Raw genomic sequence first — 24,432 nt, 5'->3', positions numbered from 1 at the left:
TCACATTGCGTATTACAAATTTGAACATTAAGTTTAAAGATCTTTAAAGTAACTTATAGGTCCAACGGGCCGGGTGTAAATTTATTTAACTACTGCATTCTTATTATGTAATATTATATATACTACACATGTCACTATAATAAATGATAAACTTACTTACTTACTTACTTATTCAATACCCTTTTGTATTGTCTATTTTGAAAATGACCCCTTAAAAACGTTATATATTTGTGCGTTGGTGTTTAATATATTTTTTTGGGATTGAGATATTATTTTGAATGATTCAACACAGGACCAAGTTGAAACTGATTCATCATACACAGTTTTCCGAAAGGTATTTCCGGTAATCGTCACAAGCTTTCAAAGAAAATATTATCTTTTAAGACTTTATTCGTTCGCTCATCTTAGACGAAGTTTGAAATTGATTTGACGATTATTCTGTGTTCTTTCATCAGGGAACTAACTTGTTACACGTTTAACCTTCACATTATCCTTCTGAGCTTGACGTTGATACAGGAGGTTAGTAAAAGTTTTGAAATTGAAGTCTACAAATCATCCCATGACTTTTTACTCCAACATGCCCTCAAATATCCAAAAAAGTCGGGATCATAAACCTGAATTAGCTACTATGCTAACCAGACTAAAGTTGTCTACACAGTGAGAACATCCAAGAGACGAAAGCAAAACTACAAACAGCATTAACAGTGGCACATAATTTACATACACCTAATTGCTAATCCCGGCTGACCCGGCCGCTTGATATTTTGACACATACAACAATCACTTTTCCATTGTGGCGTCACATATTTTGTTTAATGAAGTCAAAATTTTAAGGGAACCTGTGTGATATCCAGTAATGGCGGAGAAATAGCGTTAAGGTGTATTGACTGAACTTGCAGATTTCATACTGCTGTTCCAGACTATGCGAATGAATTTTATTTTTACAGGACATTCGGTCTGGTAAGCATCCTAGCTTTACCAGACCGAATGAAATTTTACCAGACCAATTTTTTTTTACATCTAATTGTATATTATCCGACAAAAAACAACAAACATATGACTTTGTTGTGCCCTACTCCTCCCCGAAATGCAAAAATTAAAACAAAATGATGTAACAAGAGGGGATATTGATATGAAAGTTGTGCACAATTGCTTGAATGCATTTCAGTGAAGAGTAATGTCCCATTTTATTGGATTTTGACAATGTTTGTGAACTAAACATAATTTACTAGAGTTTCTGTATAAAATATTATTTCCTGTTTCTTCTTTCTTTTTCATATATCTTTTGGTTTTCAATTCTTGTGGTTATATTTCATAGCTAAATTTTGTGATCTGCTTGGATGTTTATTCATTTATTGTATTTAAATCGGCAAACCCGGAATTATCCTTATCCGTTCCCAGAATCTGATCCGGTTTTATTTACATTTCCGGTTGTGCCAATGATGGCATCCATTGTTGTTTTTGACAGTCAGATATGTTTTTACCCGGATTTACACATTACTGGTTGTCGATGTTCGGCATAAAGCTAGCGGTTGAACAAAATAAACATCGCTGTGGTGAATAATAAAGATGAAAATGAATTTGAGATCGTTTGGCAATTTTGCTAGAATGTTCCATGAAAAAAAACACCGGACATTCGGACCGGAATTCAACAAAATTTTACCAGACCGATCCATTATTCACCGGATTTGTCCGACGGTCCGACGTATTTCGCATAGTCTGCTGTTCCTAAATCTTAACCAGTGCATACATTTTTAAAGCACAGAGAGGAAACTTGATTGAGCAAATGCACTAAAGAGAAACCTGAAAACCCTGCCTATTGAGGAGTGTGGTAATGCCTTCTACAGTTAGGCGTCAAACGATCATTCTTAGCTACCGTTATAATTATCGTCAAATTGGTTAAATATTTACTGTGAATCGTCAAAATATCCTTATCATGATTTGTCAGAGGTCTCAAATAATCATCGTAACTGTCATTATGGCAATGTATGGGTAAACAGTAACAATTTTAAGTGATTCTTCAAATTCAGACGATTTTTTAATCGTCTAAGAGAAAGTGTACATTACATCATGCACCAAAAATTACCGTTAACATTATTTGGCAGGAATTTTTACCTTTATTCATCATGAAGATACCCCAATTACCACCCTCATTGAGACCATGTCTGTTTGACTAAAATCATGTTTTGAACATGCTGAAATAAAGTGACATTCTGAAAACATACATGTAAACATGGTAAATAGGTTTTCTTTTTGTGAATTATCTTAGTTTTGAAGAAATGAATATGTCATAATGATCAAAAGACTTACATGTAGTCTAAGTCATGTAAGTCATTAATCTGTAAAAGAGAGATAAAAGATTCCAAATGGCTAGTGTATTGCTCAAAAGCAAAAAAAGGGGGGTCCATTTGCAACAGCATAGTTGATAGTCATGATTGTGTATTGCACAAAAGCCAAAAATTAAATATAAATTCTAATCCTATAACTTATTCTAAATTCTTTGACTACAGTTATTCTGTGTCAGAAACTCATTATGTGTCAAATATTTAATTACAATTGGGCAAAGTAAAAAAAAATGGTCCAAATTTATTTTTTGGGGTCAAATTTCAACATAGTTTTAGTCCATTTTCTTTTACAGTATCTTGATACATATGCATTTAAGTTAATAAATCCAAAAGGATATTAAAAAGTATAAAGAAACAAAAAAGTTCTGTAACTTTATTGACATAAACCAATTGAAAAAAATTAAATCAAGTATACGTTTTGGGAATATGATTTCAAACAAATTCTATCAAATATTAATATTTTTTTCACCCCATTTGATTGCAGAAATCCAAACATTACTTTTAATGCAAAAATTAATAATCTCATCTTTGATTATAATTTTTTTTAATGTTTTTGGCTATTTTTTGTATCAACATGATCAATTCATTTAAAGTTGATTAAAAAAGTTTTAATTAAAAAATAATTCATCAATTAGTTGATAAACAACCTTCTCCTTATCAAAATTTACCCTTTTTTAAATTCAATGACAAAAAAAATGATAGATAAATCTTTTAAGAAAAAAGATGTATCTAACAGAAAATACATCCAATTTCCCCTGTTTTTGTTGCACTCCTGACATATTATACACCAAACTAAAATACAGAAACTAGAAAAAAATGCTCATGATATTTTAATTTTTTTAATCATTGATGGTTTATAAGGACCTAAATCTGTCATTTGAATGTAATTTCTGATTTACCTTATGCATCTTATGCACTTCAGACCATATTTAAATTGGATTTTCTGACACATTCTTATACAATTGAGGGTAAGTTACCAAACTATGAACTAAATTCCATTAAATATCCATCAGAATTGTTGTTTGACAGCTTAAAAAGAGATCTGCAATCTTCAAAATTTTTCTGAACTCTTATTGTTTTTGTCGAGCCTTCGACTTTTGTCGAAAAAGCGAGACTAAGCGATCCTACATTCCGTCGTCGTCGTCGTCGGCGGCGTCCACAAATATTCACTCTGTGGTTAAAGTTTTTGAAAATTTAATAACTTTCTTAAACTATACTGGATTTTTACCAAACTTGGACAGAAGCTTGTTTATGATCATCGTGATCATAAGATAGTATCCAGAAGTAAATTTTGTAAAAATAAAATTCTATTTTTTCTGTATTTTATTTATAAATGGACTTAGTTTTTCTGCGGGGTAAACATTACATTCACTCTGTGGTTAAAGTTTTTAAAATTTGAATATCTTTCTTAAACTATACTGGATTTCTACCAAACTTGGACAGAAGCTTGTTTATGATCATAAGATAGTATCCAGAAGTAAAGTTTGCAAAAATAAAATTCCACTTTTTCTGTTTTTTACTTATAAATGGACTTAGTTTTTCTGTGTGGAAACATTACATTCACTCTGTGGTTAAAGTTTTTAAAATTTCAAAAACTTTCTTTAACTATCCTGGCATTGTACCAAACTTAGACAGAAGATTGTTTATGATCATAAAATAGTATCCAGAAGTAAATTTTGTAAAAAAATAAATTCATTTTTTCCGTATTATACTTTTAAATGGACTTAGGTTTTCTGCCAGGAAACAACACATTCACTCTGTGGTTAAATTTTTTGAAAATTTAATAACTTTCTTATACTATTTAAATTGGTACCAAACTTGGACAGAAGCTTGTTTATGATCAAAAGCTAGTATCTAGAAAGGAAATTTTGTTAATATTTGGTACCTGTGTATCTGTATTTTACTTATACATGTAAATGGACTTAGTTTTTCTTCCAGTTAACATTACATACAGACTGCATTTAAAGTTTTTACAACATTTATTTGATTCATAAACTATCCTGAAATTTTTACCTAACTTGGACCGAAGCTTCTTACAATCAAAAGATAGTATCAAGAGGAATATTTTTATTGATTGTTTGCCTCAATTTTGTTGAGCCTGGGAGTTACAACAAAAGTAGGCGAGACACTGGGTTCCGCGGAACCCTTACAAATTTTTTAAATTATTACCTATATAAGGTACTTTATTTTATCCTATCTTGTTGCACTCCTGACATTCAATATATATCATAACAAAATAGTTTATCCATTATCAAAACATACCATGATTTCTAGATTAAGTGTTTATATACATTTGTGCCTTTCAGATTTGACATTTTATTTTCATTTAAACAATATTTGTATTAGCTATATCATACATATCACTTATTGTATAAATAAATTCACATCTCATCACATTTCGCTAATATTTTTTTAAATAACAGTGATTGCAATGTCAAAATGGGCTGAGTGTTGTGGCTTGATGTGTAGATTAATCCTGCTAAATATCTTTGTAAAATTTCGAGCATTAGACAAATTACATTTAAAAAAAAATGCCAAAATTGTCAGGAGTGCAACACTTTTTCTTGACATTTGAAAAAAAAATGTTTTATTTGAAAGACACAGCAACTTGTAATATCATGACATGTGCCATAGATTCTTATGTATATTAGAACTAGTACGTCTTAGGGATGATTTCAGCTCAGAATGAAGCTTATCCATAGAACCTTTTTGATACAGATGTGTTTTGAAAAAGAGTCGTGCCATGTCAGGAGTGCAACACAAAAAATAATGTTACTGAGGAAAAGATGAATTTTGCTTAAATGGCTCACACCTAAATAAACAAATAGCAATCCTGTATAACAAACATGTTCTTTTAGAATTTCAAAGCAGGACTTATAGATTTATTAGTTTTAACATGTTTAAGAATATTTGTCCTAATCAAAAATTCTTGAATTTTTTATATAATTTAATAGGAAGCTGATTCTCATAAACTGTGCATTTTTAAGAGAAATAACCATATTTCAGTTTCAAAAGTTTTATAATGGTTTCATGAAATACTAAACAAATTATTTTAACTGTAATGACAAACAGTTAATTTTTATGAACTCCTGACATGAATTTACCCCAACAAAAAGTTTTTGCATATATTCAATATTTTTATCTTAGAAAGTTTCTCAAATTTTGAGTTCATCTTGCTTATCCAACCTTAAAACAAATAAAAGATGGGAAAGATAGTTGATGAAACTAAACTTACTAAACTTACTTGAGAATAAAATCAGACAGACTAAGGGACCAAAACACACCATCAAAGTCAACATCGACTATAACTTTGATGAGCAGAAAATTGAGAAAAAATCTGAATGAAGATCCACCTCAAGGACACACTAGACATTATATAACCAAAGAAAGCACAAGAAATATGTAAAACTTAATTTAGATACAAAAACTTTAACCTGAAATCAAAAAACATAGTTATAATAAATGGAAGAAAAAATAGAGAGATTGGCAACAGAAGAGAAAAATAAATTTACACAATCCAAAAAAAATCCAAACCCACAGAAAAATATCCAGTTGATAAGTAAAAGTACAGGTTAAGATACACCATCTAGAGAAACAGAAAGAGAAGACTTAGTTTAGGAAAAATTCGTCCTGACAAGCACAAATCTTGCCCTATAAAACAATTGAATACATCATAGCCACAGCTAAACCAAGGTAGTTAGAAAGAACTAAAGTACTGATGGAAGTGTGCTAGAAGTTGATGGGTGCTGAAGTGGATACAAAGTTGAGAGATCCTTAATAGATTTGGAAACTTGAAAAGAAACTGGCATTTTCAAAAAGAATAGAGGCTACCTAAAAACTTTAAATTAGAACTTAAAAGGAACTCTTTGAAAATGTCATTTTCTTTTCAACAGTTTTCAGATATTTAAGGGGTTCCTCATCTTTGATTATACTTCAACATTTTAAAACTCATCAATTTCTTGTACTCAGCTGCCATCAGTTCTCATTAACTCTGACAACCACCTTGGTGAAGCTGTGGATATGATGTGCTCAATTGTTTTAGCACAAGATTTGGAATGGTCAGGCAGATAATGTCTTTTTCTTTGACTTCTCTTTCTGATTTTTTTTAGGTATTGTTAGTCCATCTGTACTTTTGCTACATGACTGGACAATTTTCTGTTGGTTTGCAACTTTTTCAGCTTGTGTCAAGTTTCTTCTTCTCTTTTGTTACCACTTTCTCTGTTTTGTTTTCCCTTTCTCATATGTGTTTTAATTCTGGTCAAAGTCTTTTGAATTAAGTGTTACATTGTTTTGTTTTCTTTATTCTTTCTTTGTTTATATTTGTCTAGATTAACCTTCAGATTAGGATCTTAATTCATTGTTTTTCTCAATTTTCTACTCCTCAAAGTTGAAGTTGTTGTTGACTTTGTATGCACTTAGACTGTCTGATGTTACTCTAAAGCTTAGTTTCACAACCATCTTTCCAATCTTTCATTCATTGAAAGGTTGGGTCTTAAAATTGAACTCAAAATGTGATAAATGGTTTGTTATGGTAAATCCATGTCAGGAGTGCAACACAATTAATAGTTTGTTATATCAATTATAATAATTTAATAAGTGTTACATGAAACCATTCTAAAACTTGTAAAATGAAATATGGTTATTTCCTAATCAAATGACAAAGTTTAAGACAATTACCTTCCATAATTTGAAAATTATATGAATATTTAGCATAAAAATATGTTTGTCTGTGACAAAAAACAATTCTTGGATCTAAGTCCAGCTTTGAAACCTACCTTTAAGAATTTATTAAACCTCAAACATGTAACATAAATAGTTAGAAAACATGTTTAGATGCATATAAGTCACTAGTAGGTGAAATTATCTTAAAATGTAAGTCCAAGAAAATGGTATTTTAAAAGTGTTGCACTCCTGACATCAAAGAAATGTTTCTAAAAGAAAAGTTCCTTGTCTATCAGACTTCTCTTTGGGTGCAATCTTGTATCTAGTATAGTATCTTTTGAAAAATAAAGCAGAACCATATATTTGCTTTTGCATTTTTTAAGTGTGAGTCTTTAAACTTCAAAGTTGCACTCCTGACACTCATAGGGAGGCCTTATTTACTTGACTCTGACACATTATTTATATCAATAATCAGGTAAATAAACTATTTATTCTAGAAAGGACATATTTGTTTCACAGTATTGACCTTTGTTTATGTTTAGGTGTGAGTCATTTGTTCAAAATTCATTCTATTCCTCAGTAATACTAATTTTTGTGTTGCACTCCTGACATGGCACAACTTTTTTTCAAAACACATCTGTATCAATATGGTTCAATGGAAAAGCTTCATTTTGAGCTTAATTCATTGCTAAGATATAACAGTTTTCAAAGAAATAAGAATTTATGGCATATCACTCCATAAAACAATTTGCTGTGTCTTGAAAAAAAAGTATTTTTTCAAAATGTCACAAAAAAGTGTTGCACTCCTGACAATTTTGGCGTCTTTTTTTAACATAACTTTTTTAATACTTGAGATTTTCCAAAGAAATTTTGCAGGAATATTCTACACATCAGGCCACATCATTTGAAATCAAATAATACAATCAAGGAACCATTTTTTTTTACTTTGCCCGCACCCCAATTCAGACCTGTATCACATGTATTAAGTGCAAATATTGTGTCCATATTTGTCCCAACTGTTCAGGGTTGGACCTCTGTGTTCATATCCAGCTGTGCTACAATGTAAGTGAATCAATTTATTTTAGCTTCAAATCTTCAGATTTTACTCCTATCAACATGACCAAGCTAACCTAGTAGTTAAACTGCTTTAAACCAACATATAACAGTAGTATGAGGCAGGCATTACCTGTGAAAGGGGACAAAGTCTGTAGGATTATTTTTTTTTAATTCAAACATACTTTAATTTCAAAACGGGAATACCCTAACGTTTCAGACTTTGGTTCTGTTAGGGATTTTACTTGTGACGTTATTAAAGTTATGACGTCATGTTAATGTAAACAAAGCCAATCATCATGTATTTATTCATATCAAAGACAAAGAATTATTTAAAAAGAAATTGGTATTGTATTCCTTGAGTTCCTATATTTTTCTAGATTACTCACGACAACAAGACCAGAAGAAGGAAATTTTCTGTGTTCTGCGCAAATGTGGGAATTACTGAAATTCTCACTTTTTTTTTATTTCTTTAACTTTTTTGCACAAAAATAGTGAAAAAATGCCAAAAAAGTAAAATAATTACATTGTATGCCAACATTTTGACCAAAGTCATTTTAGTTTCACCAGGAAATCCTTCAGAACGCTAGTTTTAAGTTTGGGCCAAAAATGTCCCTTACTGATCCTTCTTCTTTAGCTGTGGGGAGAAACCTGTTGTAAGCCCTTGTTTGTAATCCCTAAAACAGAAATAAACAAAACTTCCTTCTATCATTGTCCATCCATAAAGGTATTTTGCTTCATGGTGCTTTTGAAATTTTTATTGTTTTTTTTCTTTTAATGAATTAAATACATGAAATAGATCTACATTCAAGGTAATGAAAGTCTGTACTGACTAGTTTGTGGGCGTGCTGATCTGATTTTTCTGTGCACAACTGTTTACTTTATAATAATAACTTTCCCCAGAGCAGATATAAAAAAATACAAATTGATGAAACAAAGAACAGTATTATAGCTACAATGTAACTACATATCTATCTAGTAAACTAGAAATAATTACTATTTTTCTATTTTTCCAGAAAGAGAGGTGAGAATGGAAGATGAAGATTTGATCTATGATCAGACATTATTACTGAGGAAGGAAACAAAACCATCGGGATATTCAAAATGGTGTCAGAAGTTCACTAAAACAATATGTCTTTCCTTAGCTTTCTTCACTCTAGTAAGATATTTATTTTAAATGTTATACATTGTGTGTGTCACACTAAATATAGAATTAGTATAATAATAATGTAAGGTTTATATAATAATACAGAGACGATGCTTCATCATTGTTCATGTATCTGTATTAATCATGATAAATAGTTGAACAATTCAATGTATCCATAGTAAATGTACATGATGTAGTAAAGGTGGTGCTGTGATTTTTTCTGAAAATGATCTTTATCAAATTCTATGGTGTGACTTGAAAATACTGGAGGAAAAACTTTCTTGTTGGCTATATACAAATGATATAAAACACTGAAAACTAGAAGATTTACACAAATTTTTAAAATTGATTTATAAAATGATAAAATAATTGGAGTTATTGCCCTTTAATTGTTACTTTTTACAACCTTTTCTTAACTTGGCCACAATCATCATTGAAAAATATATATATATTGGATGACCCTGCCTTCCAACCAAGATGGCCAACATGGCTAATAATAAATACGAAATATTTTATTAAAGAAAGCTCAATTATGAACATAACCATGATAACCATTAATAGCATAGATACAACAAAAAATAACATTTAACAATCCTAACTAAAATATGTTTTTGTTAGTATTAAGAAAGTGTCTAAAGTGTAAATTTGAAAAACAGTGATCTCAGCAACTACAAATTAAACTAATTAATATATATATAAATTGAGAACATATAGATTATTTAAAAATATTTTTACATTTGAAAAATATTTATCAATTGTAAGTAATGATAACAATAGAGTAAGTATGACAAGGTTCAGAACCAGCAGTCATAAACTTCATATTAAAATTGGTAGATACACTTTACCAAAAACTCCTCTATAGATAACAGGATTTGTAAGAACTGTTATAAAAATTTGGTTGAAGATGATATGAGTTACATCTTTTATTAAATGTCCAAAATTTTTAAGGAAGGAGTTAGTCTACAACTGTTTAAATAAGACCAGTACTAATTCTACAAATATTAATCCTCAATTTATGTGGTTGTTAAGTAATGAAGACACTGAAGTATGCAAAAGTATAGCTAATTAGTACTAAACATGTGTTTTTTACTTAGAATAAAAGAGTGAAATTTTTGTTTGCTGCTTTATAATGTACTTATACTTTTACACTAGAGTCACTCCCCTTGGACCACACATATACTTTGATACTTGTGTAGTATGATTTTGGTTAAGTATTCAGAATGTTTTGCTTATATACCTGTTGTCTATCTAAGGACTTGTTAAATAAGTTATTGCCAACTTTTTTTTTCATTTTTGCCTATTATCTGCTGCATCTGCAGGAAAATTAAATTGACCTATAGGTTGCACTTTGTAAATACAGCTGTTTCTGAAAACACGCCTCTTTTGGGGAGCAATTGAATATTCATAGAAAATTTATTTTGTTTACACGATTGGTTCCCAGTTATGCTCTCTGTGTTCCATATCGCAGAGACAGAACTTGGGAATGTTACCAGTAAATAAACATGTGCATATTGTTTACATTGAAATCTGTAGTATCCTTTCATTCGAGGTAGGGGTAGTTAAGAAAATTAGTGTAAGTTTAAACTCTGAGAAGTTTAGAAAATATAAACGTTGAAAATATGCTGCACAGCCCTACACTGCCCTATATTTTGACCTTTGAAAAAAATTGTGGTGCAAATGAACTTTCAATTCTAGGATAAGATTTTTTTGAAAACTTTATAGTAAAAGTGGTACAGTTTTAGCCGTAAAAGGAGTTCCTATGGGAAATTGCATTGTCAATATTTACATTAATACAACCTATAATGGTTTACGTTTTGTCAATATTTACAGAAATACAACCCATTATGGTTTACCTTTTGTCAATTGTTAATGGAGAGTTGTTACATTGACACTCATACCACATCTTCTATGATAGAAAACACACAGAAAATTAGGAGTGCAAAAATGATGAGCAAGACAAGGTCTACAAATAAGTGTGCATGATTCATTGACTCCTAGTTAACATGGTTAAAGTTATTGTCCTTATAGGTCATGTAGGTTGTGCTTTATAAATACAGCTATTTCACTAACCACCTCTCTTTTGGGGAGATATACATGTACAATGTATAATATTCATAGATTAAATATTTTGTTTACATACTGGTTCCCCGATATGACCTCTTATAATGTTTCATCTCATTGATATATTAACTTGGGAAATTATAAATAAACCAATAAACCTGCAGTCTTGAATTCAGAGGGAGACAGTGAAGGTACTGAGTGCATGTTTACTTAACCCTTAGTTATGCCACACAGACCTATATTTTTACGTTTGATAAAAAACAGTAGTGTACATGGTGTATATGAACTTTTCATTCTAGGTTATATAATTTTTTAACTTATGAAGTACAGTTTTAGCTGTAAACATGGTAAAAGGAGTTCCTCTGGGAAATTGCATGGTCTATATTTACAGAAAAAAGTAAAATCACAAAAATACTGAACTCAGAGGAAAATCAATTTGGAAAGTCCATAATCACATGGCAAAATCAAAAAACAAAACGCATCAAAAACGAATGGACAAGAACTGTCATATTCCTGACTTGGTACAGGCATTTTCAAATGTAGAAAATGGTGGATTAAACCTGGTTCTATAGCGCTAACCCTCTCACTTTAATAACAGTCTCATCAAATTCCGTTACATTTACATGATGCGTTAAATAAACAGTCACAATCAATAAAATAGTCAAAATATGGGAACATTAGTCATCATCGTATAACAATTTAACAGGACACAACAACATCTACTATCTACGAACACATGGATTGATTTGAGTGTCTATGCAACCTTTCTGGCTATTTTTCCCAATTTTTTTTTTGCGTTTTTGCATTATTTCTTTAAAGTTATAATAGATAGATAGAAACTTGGATATGCAGCAAAAACAAGATCTACAATTAAGACAATATAGCAATGTATAGAGGATATGGTCCAACAACTCCTAAAACAAGATCTACAATTAAGACAATATAGCAATGTATAGAGGAAATGGTCCAACAACTCCTACAATTAAGACAATATAGAGGAAATGGTCCAACAACTCGTACAATTAAGACAATACAGAGGAAATGGTCCAACAACTCCTACAATTAAGACAATATACAGGAAATGGTCCAACAACTCCTACAATTAAGACAATATAGAGGAAATGGTCCAACAACTCGTACAATTAAGACAATACAGAGGAAATGGTCCAACAACTCCTACAATTAAGACAATATAGAGGAAATGGTCCAACAACTCCTACAATTAAGACAATATAGAGGAAATGGTCCAACAACTCCTACAATTAAGACAATACAGAGGAAATGGTCCAACAACTCCTACCAATTAAGACAATACACAGGAAATGGTCCAACAACTCCTACAATTAAGACAATATAGAGGAAATGGTCCAACAACTCGTACAATTAAGACAATACAGAGGAAATGGTCCAACAACTCCTACAATTAAGACAATATACAGGAAATGGTCCAACAACTCCTACAATTAAGACAATATAGAGGAAATGGTCCAACAACTCGTACAATTAAGACAATACAGAGGAAATGGTCCAACAACTCCTACAATTAAGACAATATAGAGGAAATGGTCCAACAACTCCTACAATTAAGACAATATAGAGGAAATGGTCCAACAACTCCTACAATTAAGACAATACAGAGGAAATGGTCCAACAACTCCTACCAATTAAGACAATACAGAGGAAATGGTCCAACAACTCCTACAATTAAGACAATACAGAGGAAATGGTCCAACAACTCCTACAATTAAGACAATACAGAGGAAATGGTCCAACAACTCCTACCAATTAAGACAATACAGAGGAAATGGTCCAACAACTCCTACCAATTAAGGCAATTAAGACAATACAGAGGAAATGGTCCAACAACTCCTACAATTAAGACAATATATAGAGGAAATGGTCCAACAACTCCTACAATTAAGACAATATAGAGGAAATGGTCCAACAACTGGAGTTATTGCCCTTTAATGACTATTTTTACCTATTTTTTTGTGTCTTGCATGCGCAGCAGCAATGCCTTATACATATATTTATGATAAACAATAAAAATAGATAAATAGAATTAGCGCTAAATAAAAGCAGTTCAGAAATGTAAAATCTACAAAAGTCAAAGTTTTTTTTATATATAGTAGACAGTCATTCTTAATAAGAATACACCACCTCTTTTGTGTTTTGAGCAAAATTTATAGAAAGTAGAAAGAAACTAAACAATAAAAAAAAATGACCAGAATACAAGATCAACAAAAAAAAGATTTGTGTGATGAATTCTATTTTTATCTTCAATGTTGGAGTGTGTCCTTTGTTGATGCACTTTATTCATAGACCTAGTAGGTTAGCCACACAGGCTTTACAATGCTGTGTTTTTTTATATTTTTTTTTAATTGAACAAGCATATGGAAAACATCTGCATCTGGGACTTGACACTTCTTGTAGTATCCAGCAATAACTATTAAAAAATATGTCAATTTTCTGAAGTTAATATAAAAAAGAATATGTGGTATGATTGCAAATGAGACAACTAAGGTAACATTATCATAGAAAGATTCACAAATGGTGTTAATGGGGTTTCCTTTAGCAAATCATGAACAGGGAGTATATTTGTTGCTGGTAGTATTTTTTTTATTAATTGTACATTTAATCCTTTTTACTTTGTATTTGTAGGGATTATGTATAGCAATACCAGGACCAACATTACTAGATCTGGGAGACAAAATAAACACGGACACCACTCATATGGCACTGATATTCTCTGCCAGGTCTGTTGGTTACTTACTCGGAGCACTCATTGGTGGTTTCCTGTTTGATATCCTTGACAAACAGCTGTTGCTAACGGCAACCTTGTTTGTTGCTGCAGTGGCCACCTTGATAATACCCTGGTCAGTGACATTAATGGTACTGGCAGTCATGTTTTCTTTACAAGGAGTGGCTATGGGGGTGCTGGACACAGGTAATCTTTGATGTACAATATTTATTATCAAGAAGTGCTTATGGGTGGGCTGGAAACAAAATACAGATCTAGTTTGAATTTTGGTAGCGTCACTCTAACCTCTTTAGAGTTATGCCCCTTCAAAATAAAAAAAATATTTTTTTTTAGTTTCTGTCCTCTACCAAATGTTATGAAACTTGTACACTTGTTCACAACACATGGCTAAGTTTGTGACTTACTACAAACACATGACTAAGGTTGTAACTTGTACACAATGGCTTAGGTTGTAACTTGTACACAGCACATGGCTAAGTTTGTGACTTGTTCACAACACATGGATAAGGTTGTAACTTGTACACAGCACATGGCTAAGTTTGTGACTTGTTCACAACACATGGATAAGGTTGTAACTTGTTCACAACACATGGCTAAGTTTGTAACTTGTTCACGACACATGGATAAGTTTGTGACTAACTAAAAACATATGGCTAAGGTTGTAACTTGTACACAACACATGGCTAAGTTTGTAACTTGTTCACGACACATGGCTAAGATTGTAATTTGTACACAACACATGGATAAGTTTGTGACTAACTAAAAACACATGGCTAAGGTTGTAACTTGTTCACAACACATGGCTAAGGTTGTACATGTAACTTGTACACAACACATGGCTAAGTTTGTGACTTACTAAAACACATTGTTAAGGTTGTAACTTGTACACAACATATGGCTAAGATTGTGACTTACTTAAGTGCCAGTCTGCCTAAGAATCAGGCAGTGGTGAAAACATGACCCAAAAAGACCCACCCAATTTGACATTGATTTCAGTTCATAATATGTAGTTATGCACAAAAATAACATTCATTTCCGTTTTTTGTTCTGGTAATAGAAGATACAATTTGGTTGAAATGCACTAGAAATTAACGAATAAAGGGAGATAACTCTGTAATTTGCTATCATTCTAACCAATTTTCTAACAAAGTTATTTGATATTACCAGACACACACAAACGAAAGACCAACTATTTTTAACTCAGGATGATGGTTAGTATTAAATAGCATGATTAGCTCGGTGGGTTTTTTCTGATCATGTTTTGATTTTTACCTAAATTGCCTGATTCTTACAAAGACTGGCACTTAAAACACATGGCTAAGGTTGTAATTTGTTCACAACACATGGCTAAGGCTGTACATGTAACTTGTACACAACACATGGCTAAGTTTGTGACTTACTAAAACATATTGTTAAGGTTGTAACTTGTACACAACACATGGCCAAGGTTGTACATGTAACTTGTACACAACACATGGCTAAGGTTGTACATGTAACTTGTACACAACACATGGCTAAGTTTGTGACTTACTTAAACATATTGTTAAGGTTGTAACTTGTACACAACACATGGCTAAGGTTGTACATGTGACTTGTACACAACACATGGCTAAGTATGTGACTTACTAAAAACATATGATTAAGGTTGTAACTTGTTCACAACACATGGCTAAGATTGTAACTTTTAAATGATTGTAATTTGATAATGACAAGGGATTCTTTGAAGAGATAAATGTCTGCAGATTAAATGATTTTCATTAATGTAACAACACACTCATCATAGATATTTTTAAACTCCATTTTGTTGGTGAATTTGATGTACATTTACAAAGGCATACCCAAGTTATATTGCAAAAATAAGAAGATGTGGTAAGATTGCCAATCAGACATAAATCCACTAGAAACTAAATTATATAGAAATACAAACATGACAAAGATGTGCTATAATGTCAATAAGACAAGTATTTACTAAGGGCCAAATAACTTAGACATTTTGGAAGCAATCTTTTTATGGTTATTTCTTTCTTGAGATAAAGATGAGATAACTTATATCACAATGTATATTCTTAATGTTTATTTTGAAAGGTTTCTTGCAACCGTTATTGACATTCTGGAGTATGAAGCTTTTTACTTGTGAGTTCTGACTGACAAAATATTGACATTTGAAAGCCATCTGAATCTACTGCCAAATTTTATTAATATGCTGATATGTAACCATTCATTTAACATGTTTTAGTATCATTACTTATTTTAGATTTGTTTTTTTTTTGTTTTGCAGGAGGGAATGTATTCTGTGTACGACTTTGGGGAGTTAAAAGTCCACCTTACATGCAGGCATTACACTTTGCCTTTGGTATAGGAGCATTCATTGCTCCACTGATAGCCCAACCATTTCTGTCAAACTCCACATCTAATAGTCTTCTTAATGGAAATGTACCTGTAATAACAAATACTAGCCTGTTAATAAACTATCATAATGACTCTGATAGTGGGCGAGGTAAGAGAAATTCACCATTCACTAATCAGACATTGGATGAGAACATGACAGACAATTTAAATGTGAGTCTGGGAAATTTAACAACAATGATAACAATAACAACAACTGTCAAACCAAATGTTGTAAAAAAACCTTCAATCACAGATGGAAGTTTATTACCTAATAAAAATTTTGATGGAAGTCAAATTAGACAGCATTTAGACAACAATAAGCCGTTAGAGGATGGAAAAACAACATTAAAACCAGCATTGTCTACACTGAAAGTTCCTTTACAAAATAAAACAGAGAGTAAAAGATTGGAGAATAATGGAACAGAGCAGCTGATGAATGACAATAATGGTACTATGTTTCTTAATGAAAGTCTCAATACTAATGGTTCTTCATTGTCTACTACACCTACGAATAGTAACGGCTCCTCATTGTCTACTACACCTATGAATACTAACGGCTCTTCATTGTCCAATACAACAACCACTTCAACACCCAGGTCAACTACTACAACAACCACCACCAAGACACCCACCACCAACACAACCAGACCCACCACCAAGAAAGCCACGCCCACAACAACTACACCCACCACAACTACAACCACATCAACCCCGAAGATAACCATAACTACAATACCCACCACAACAACAACCAAACCCACCACCAAGGCAACCACTCCCACCATAACAACAAGACTTCCTACAACTAAGGGAAAACCTTTACCAGAAAATCCAAAGACAATCATAACTTCCATGAAGACTTCTAAACCAACAACAGTGTCCAGTTTAATAGAGGACCATACAGAATTTAATGAATCATTAACAACAACTAGTCACAAACCACAAACAGTTGGTGATTTTGTCAGTTCTATGATAGATTCTGTCAAAAACATGTCTCGCATACAGTTTGCATACACTATAATAGCTCTGTTGTTATTTCTAAGTTCAACACTTTTTCTGGTTTTATATTGCTTCACTAAACGCAGGAGGGACCATGAAGAAATGGACGATTTAAATGAAATTTCAATGCATACAGAGAACACTTGCATTCGTTTAGTGACATTAATGTTTTCATTTGTTTTCTTTTTGTGTTACGTTGGCATGGAAACAACATTTGGAGGTTTGGTGATGACTTTTGCTGTAGAATTTGCTCATTGGACAAAGTCCCAAGGTGCTATAGTGACCTCTATATTTTGGGGATCCTTGGCAATGGGGAGAGGATTTGCTATATTTATATCAAACTGTTGTAAGCCTCAGACAATGCTGATAGTTGATCTTATATTTATGATGATTGGTGCTTTGATTTTAGCGTTTGGAGTTGAGAAGCTGAATATCCTATTGTGGCTAGGAACTATATTCCTAGGAATCGGACTTTCATCCATATTTCCAACCAGTGTCACATGGATTGAACAATATTTCAAAATAACTGGTAAATCTACCGCAGTGTTTGTAACAGGCTCAGCCATTGGTCAAATGACATTACCAGTGGCAACTGGGTATTTATACCAAACCTATGACAAGCAGTACTTAATGTATATTATTTTGTGCTTGAGTGTTTTGACAGTCATACTATATATTATAATGCAGTGTTTAGCCAGTAAAGCAAGTAAGACTGTGTCCAGTGGATTCTTACGTTTAGATGATTTAGATATGGACACTCCAGCATACAGTTCTACAGATGAAGCTTCCAGTCGTAAATTCATGCCAGTACACAATGGGTATGATTTGTTAATGCAAGATGCAGACGACGAATTGTAGCAGTATAGAAATACTAATGTAAAGTAGTAATTAACCATTGTTAAAGCAGGATGCAGACATTGTAGCATTATTGTATAGAACTACTAGACTAAGTGTAGTAATTCTGCCTTTCCTCTGTCTTTTTAAGTTTGATATGTATAAACACATGATAAATGATGAAATATAGAAAACATAAACTGAAAATACTGTTATCATGGTTATAGTTTAATAGTATTCTCAGTTATGAATTCAACTAAGAATGGGGTGGAATAGAATATTTTATTCACCAAATAAGGGCCTTTATAGCATACAAACAATATAATACATTTTGTAATAAATAATAACGTAAATATTACATATACGTAATGGAGCATTGCCAGGACGCGACAGATTACATTGAAAAAAATACCATTTATTTTTTTATGCCAAATGTGATGCTATCCAAAATTTCTGGGGAGAATACTGATGTTATATAAAGGTTTATTGACCCAGTTGTTAGTGAAAGTAGAATAGAAATATTTTGTTTGTTATTCCAGAGCATTTAAACCAACAGATAAATGACTACTATGCTAGATCTAATTACAAAGTAATATCACATCAAAACAAATACACATTCATTAAATATATACAGATATACCTACATGACCCATGAACTTATTACAAATTTCTAGTTTGAAATGTATATTAATATTTAATGTAGTATTTTGAAATCCACCAGAACAAACGTAAACTATCTGTGATTTTTTGTTGTACATGACTGTGATGTTTATGATGATTAGTTATAGTACATAAGATATACATAAACTATAATATATTTGTGTGAGCCTGTATGACATCAATCCATTGTATTCCCACCTTACCTACCTCCCAACTCTAAGCTAGGACCAGTTAGGTTACATATTCTGGGAAACTAGGACCAGTTAGGTTACATATTCTGGGAATCTGTCGATCAGTACAACTAAACTTTTCCATATCTATTTTGTCATCACTCTTTATATGAGTAAATATCTAAGTAAAATTATTTGTATTTATCATGCATTAAGCTACCAAGTTGATAAAAGCATAGAAATGTCAGAACAAGACCTCTGTGCTGCTTCATGAACAAAATGATTTGAGGGTTAACTGTAACAAAACTGACATATTGTTAGTGTTCGTATCAAATTTAAGTTTCTTATAAGGCAAAAATAACTAAACTTATGTCACAGATTGAAATGTAAAATATTTGTGTAACATATTCAACAAGTTTTATTTAAAAATAAGACTGCTTTTTTGTTACAGAGTATTTAGCACAGTATGACATGCTCTTATTTCTATCATAGTGTTGTGAAAATTACATGCTGCAAGTAGAAGTTGTTCCCCTTTTTATGGTTTTGTTCATAAGAAACATTTATGAGATTATTTTGAACATTAATGAAAAAACAAAAAATTATAAAGAGGAGATAATCTCGGCTATATGTAATGCAAGGTGTAAACTACAGCATAAAAACTGGATTATTCTAAAGGCCACATTACTTTAAAGTTTCAAAGTTATAATGTAGAAAATCATTTGTAAAGTTATATAATTTGCTTAAATTCACAAATAGCCTTGGTAGTCTCATGGTTAAGTGTTCTAGTCTTCAAACTATAAATAATTGATATATATGGTCTAGTAAGAGTATAGCATGTGTCTTATTGGTGACTGAAGCTGGACAGTCAGGTAGACTCTCAGTTTACTACCTTGTAAGAGCTATAGTATGTGTCTTATTGTTGACTGAAGCTGGACAGTCAGGTAGACTCTCAGTTTACTACCTTGTAAGAGCTATAGTATGTGTCTTATTGTTGACTGAAGCTGGACAGTCAGGCAGACTCTCAGTTTACTACAAAGTTTGTATATCAGGATCAAAATATAGTATTGTTCTCAATAGGCATATGCTATTATCTCATAATCATCAAGTAATTTAACAATGAAGTATATACTGGTCTAAATGTTTCCCTCAGTTTAAGTTTGTAACATGGATTTGTTTTCTCTCAATTGATTAATGACTATTTAACAGGGTTTACTACTGGTGGCTTTATTTATCTTTAAAGATAAGATAAATTATTCATTTAGAATGAGTTATATGACTGGCTGTTTGGAGTTAGTAGGTATATATGAGGGTCTCTCATGATGTATTGGTCTGATGCATGGAAAACATATGTATTATCAATGCAAAAATGTAATATTTGACAACAAGGATGCAAGCATACCAAAATTATAGGTCCAATAGTTTATAATGTAAATAAAAATGTTTCTGAAAGTCATAATACTTTTAGCTAACAGAATTTGTTGTATTTGTATTAGTAGTACTTAAGATATTGTTTATTTTTTATGTATTTTATAGTTTATTTTGTGTGTATCTGATGTATAATTATGACTGACTCCTTGTATTATTGTTTGTTTGATATTCCTTTGATTATAATGAGGATTGTAACTGATAGTCAATGTTAGATATATTTTTATCCAATGATCAGGTTGAATAAAGAACCACTTTCATTTTTTACCCTTCCAATATATATAGACACAAAACAGATACAACTTTGCCAATAAAAGTCTAATGCAAGTATGCAGTATGGTTATGAAAACTGTTCAGTAAAGATAAAAAAAAAAATTTTATAAGCATTTATAGCTTTGTATATATTTATTCTGATGATTTAATCCTTTAGAGAAAATTTGGTTCCTCTCTCTTTTGTTATTATATGTTTTAGGGATTTGAACTTGGAATTATTTTTAATTATGGAATTTGCATAATTTCTTCAGTTTGAAATTTTGTTAAATTCCATCTTTATTCTGTTATGAGCAGTGCATAACACTTTCCTCACAATGTATTTTGTATGGATTATAGTGTTGTGCGCGGCACAGTACATTCTATTGAAAATGTGCTATCTTCTTTGTTATAGAAAGTGTTGTGCACAGCACAGAACATTATAATAAAGAATAAACATGGAATTCATTAAAAATTTCAAGCACAAGAAATAATGCAAATTCCATAATTAAAAATAATTCCAAGTTCAAATAATAGCTTTTTAATTGTTCTTCTAATTATGGATGTCTTTCGGTGAAATTAAAAACATCAAGAATTAGATATTTGATACTTTTAAGTTTACAGAGCATTAATTAATAAAGGAGAAATTTAAGCTAAAAATAATGACTGGTTTTGAAACTCCTTTTCCAGCTGCAGGTATTTAAGTTTTAAAAAATGGTGGGAAAGCTGCATCAGACTTTTACCTTATACATGTTATATTGTGGTTTGTATTATTTGGGTCTGAAATCGAAAGAAAAGAAATTGACAATCTGCTTAAATTTTGATGTAAGACCTTTTATGTATTAATTGAAGTCTTTTATGAAAAAAATGGTGTTATGGGGCAAAACAATTTTGTACCCTGTATTGTAGGGGGGGGGGGGGAGGAGTCGCAAACATTGTACACACATTTCTAAACTTAGCCTAAGTTCATCAATAAGGGAAAAGATATACAATTTTGGAATTATTATTTTTTCAAAATTCACTTTTTATTACTTCACATGCTTTAATATTTGGTTGATGAATAGTATTTATAGATTTATAGTTTATTATTTACAGAATGGTAAAATGTATAAATGCTAGGGTTGGTTGATAAATAGTTTATCTATAGTTTATTTCTTTTACAGAATGCCTGTTTTTGCCAAATTATTTTTAAAAGAATTTTTCAAAAATATTTATATCATATTGATATCTAGTTATGATAATACTCTACCATGTCTACAACCTTAACAAATTTTTACAGTAGCATTCCTGACTTAAATCATAAAACCAGGAATATGTGATGTCCAGCTGCTAATAACTTGGTTGTTCTTCAACTCGATCATAATGTTGAACAATTTAAATTGATTCAAACCTCCAGATATAAGTGGGGTCTTCCAAGATTTTGCAATTCTTTAGTTTAAATGCACAGAGAACAACCCTGTCTTATATATTATGTTTTGTTTCAATGCACGAGAACAACCCTGTCTTAATGCTTAGTTTCAAAGCACGGAGAACAACCCTGTCTTAATGTTTAGTTTCAATGAATGGAGAACAACCCTGTCTTAATGTTTAGTGTCAATGCATGGAGCTTCTGTTGAAATATTTATATTTTCTTTCTAATATATCATTTGTTATTGAACAAGACCCTTGACTACTCTTTACTTTATCCAAATAAAAATATATATTTTCTATGCCAAAGAATTGCTCAATTGCACAGAACAAAATACAGTGTTGTCATAGAGGGCATAGAAAATGCAAATCTCAAAAAAGACGTGCTATTCTTCGTGTTTAAGTTACTTTGCAAAGTCACAATTTTTAGGCCCCACCTACCAGAGTAAAGGGGCATTAGGTTTTCTGGTCTGTGCGTTCGTTCGTTTGTCTGTTCGTCCGTCCCACTTCAGGTTGAAGTTTTTGGTGAAGGTAGTTTTTGATGAAGTAAAAGTCATATATATATATATATATATATATATCAACCTGAAACTTAGTACATATGTTCCCTATGATATGATCTTTCTAATTTAATGCCAAATTACACCAGTTTTACACCAATTTCATGGTCCACTGAACATTGAAAATTATAGTGCGAGTGGGGCATCTGTGTACTGGGGACATGTTCTTGTTTTTAAAAGATTTTCATGTAAACTATGCCTTGTACTGAAGTAACTAAATATAAAAGTATATTACTATAACAAGGAACTATTTTGATGATGTTTCTGTTTAACTGCTATCATATATTACGTTATAGAGTTATCATATACTACAGGACACTAGCTGTAGATAACATACAAATAGAATAGAGAATGAAAACATGGAATGTGTCAAAGAGACAAAACCGATCAAATACAGTAAACAGCCGTAGGCCTAATGCATGTTTTGTCCTGTGTCAAAGAGACAAAACCGATCAAACACAGTAAACAGCCGTAGGCCTAATGCATGTTTTGTCCTGTGTCAAAGAGACAAAACCGATCAAACACGGTAAACAGCCGTAGGTCTAATGCATGTTTTGTCCTGTGTCAAAGAGACAAAACCGATCAAACACGGTAAACAGCCGTAGGCCTAATGCATGTTTTGTCCTGTGTCAAAGAGACAAAACCGATCAAACACAGTAAACAGCCGTAGGCCTAATGCATGTTTTATCCTGTGTCAAAGAGACAAAACCGATCAAACACGGTAAACAGCCGTAGGCCTAATGCATGTTTTGTCCTGTGTCAAAGAGACAAAACCGATCAAACACAGTAAACAGCCGTAGGCCTAATGCATGTTTTGTCCTGTGTCAAAGAGACAAAACCGATCAAATACAGCAGACGTAGCCCTAATGAATGTTTTGTCCTGTGCAATACAGTAAACAGCCGTAGGCCTAATATATGTTTTGTCCTGTCTCATTCATAAAACAACCTTTGACTATTTCAACCCTTTATTTTATCCAATTGTTTGTAAACATTTCCTGTTAATCTTTAGAAAACAGTGATTTTTAACTGTTTGATATATGTACAGATCTGTATGTAATTGTTTGTTGGTATTATGACAGATCTGTATGTAATTGTTTGTTGGTATTATGACAGATCTGTATGTAATTCTTTGTTGGTATTATGACAATATGATTGCATGTTGATATCAAATTACACATTAAACATTTGCTGAGATATGTAGTGTTGTTATTCTTGTTACACATGAAACAGTTGGTGATATATGTAGTGTTGTCATTCTTGTTACACATTTAACAGTTGGTGAGATATGTAGTGTTGATATCAAATTACACATTAAACAGTTGGTGAGATATGTAGTGTTGTCATTCTTGTTACACATTTAACAGTTGGTGATATATGTAGTGTTGTCATTCTTGTTACACATTTAACAGTTGGTGAGATATGTAGTGTTGTTATTCTTGTTACACGTACATTAAACAGTTGGTGATATATGTAGTGTTGTCATTCTTCTTACACATTTAACAGTTGGTGAGATATGTAGTGTTGTTATTCTTGTTACACATTAAACAGTTGGTGAGATATGTAGTGTTGTCATTCTTCTTACACATTTAACAGTTGGTGAGATATGTAGAGTTGTCATTCTTGTTACACATTTAACAGTTGGTGAGATATGTAGTGTTGTTATTCTTGTTACACATTAAACAGTTGGTGATATATGTAGTGTTGTCATTCT

The 24,432-nt window shown here is 31.6% G+C and overlaps 1 protein-coding gene across 2 annotated transcripts; it reads left to right on the top strand.

The window, feature by feature from the left end:
* Nucleotides 1-324: 324 nt before the first annotated feature.
* Nucleotides 325-23,915, top strand: LOC139482494 (sodium-dependent glucose transporter 1A-like). 2 transcript variants are annotated; one of them, XR_011654886.1, is made up of 5 exons: nucleotides 325-519; nucleotides 9,077-9,219; nucleotides 13,930-14,215; nucleotides 16,308-19,145; nucleotides 19,178-23,915. XR_011654886.1 is itself a non-coding variant. In XM_071266406.1 (4 exons), exons 2-4 carry the CDS (start codon nucleotides 9,091-9,093, stop codon nucleotides 18,272-18,274), a joined length of 2,382 nt encoding a protein of 793 aa, XP_071122507.1. In that variant the 5' UTR covers nucleotides 325-519; nucleotides 9,077-9,090; the 3' UTR covers nucleotides 18,275-23,915. The 2 variants fall into 2 exon arrangements, 1 of the variants encoding a protein (XP_071122507.1); XM_071266406.1 differs by having other exon boundaries at nucleotides 16,308-23,915.
* The last annotated feature ends 517 nt before the right edge of the window (nucleotides 23,916-24,432 follow it).

The sequence above is a fragment of the Mytilus edulis genome, chromosome 7, assembly GCF_963676685.1.
Source record: "Mytilus edulis chromosome 7, xbMytEdul2.2, whole genome shotgun sequence".
Taxonomy (NCBI): Eukaryota; Metazoa; Mollusca; class Bivalvia; order Mytilida; family Mytilidae; genus Mytilus; species Mytilus edulis.
This window is presented reverse-complemented; position numbering and strand designations above follow the sequence as displayed.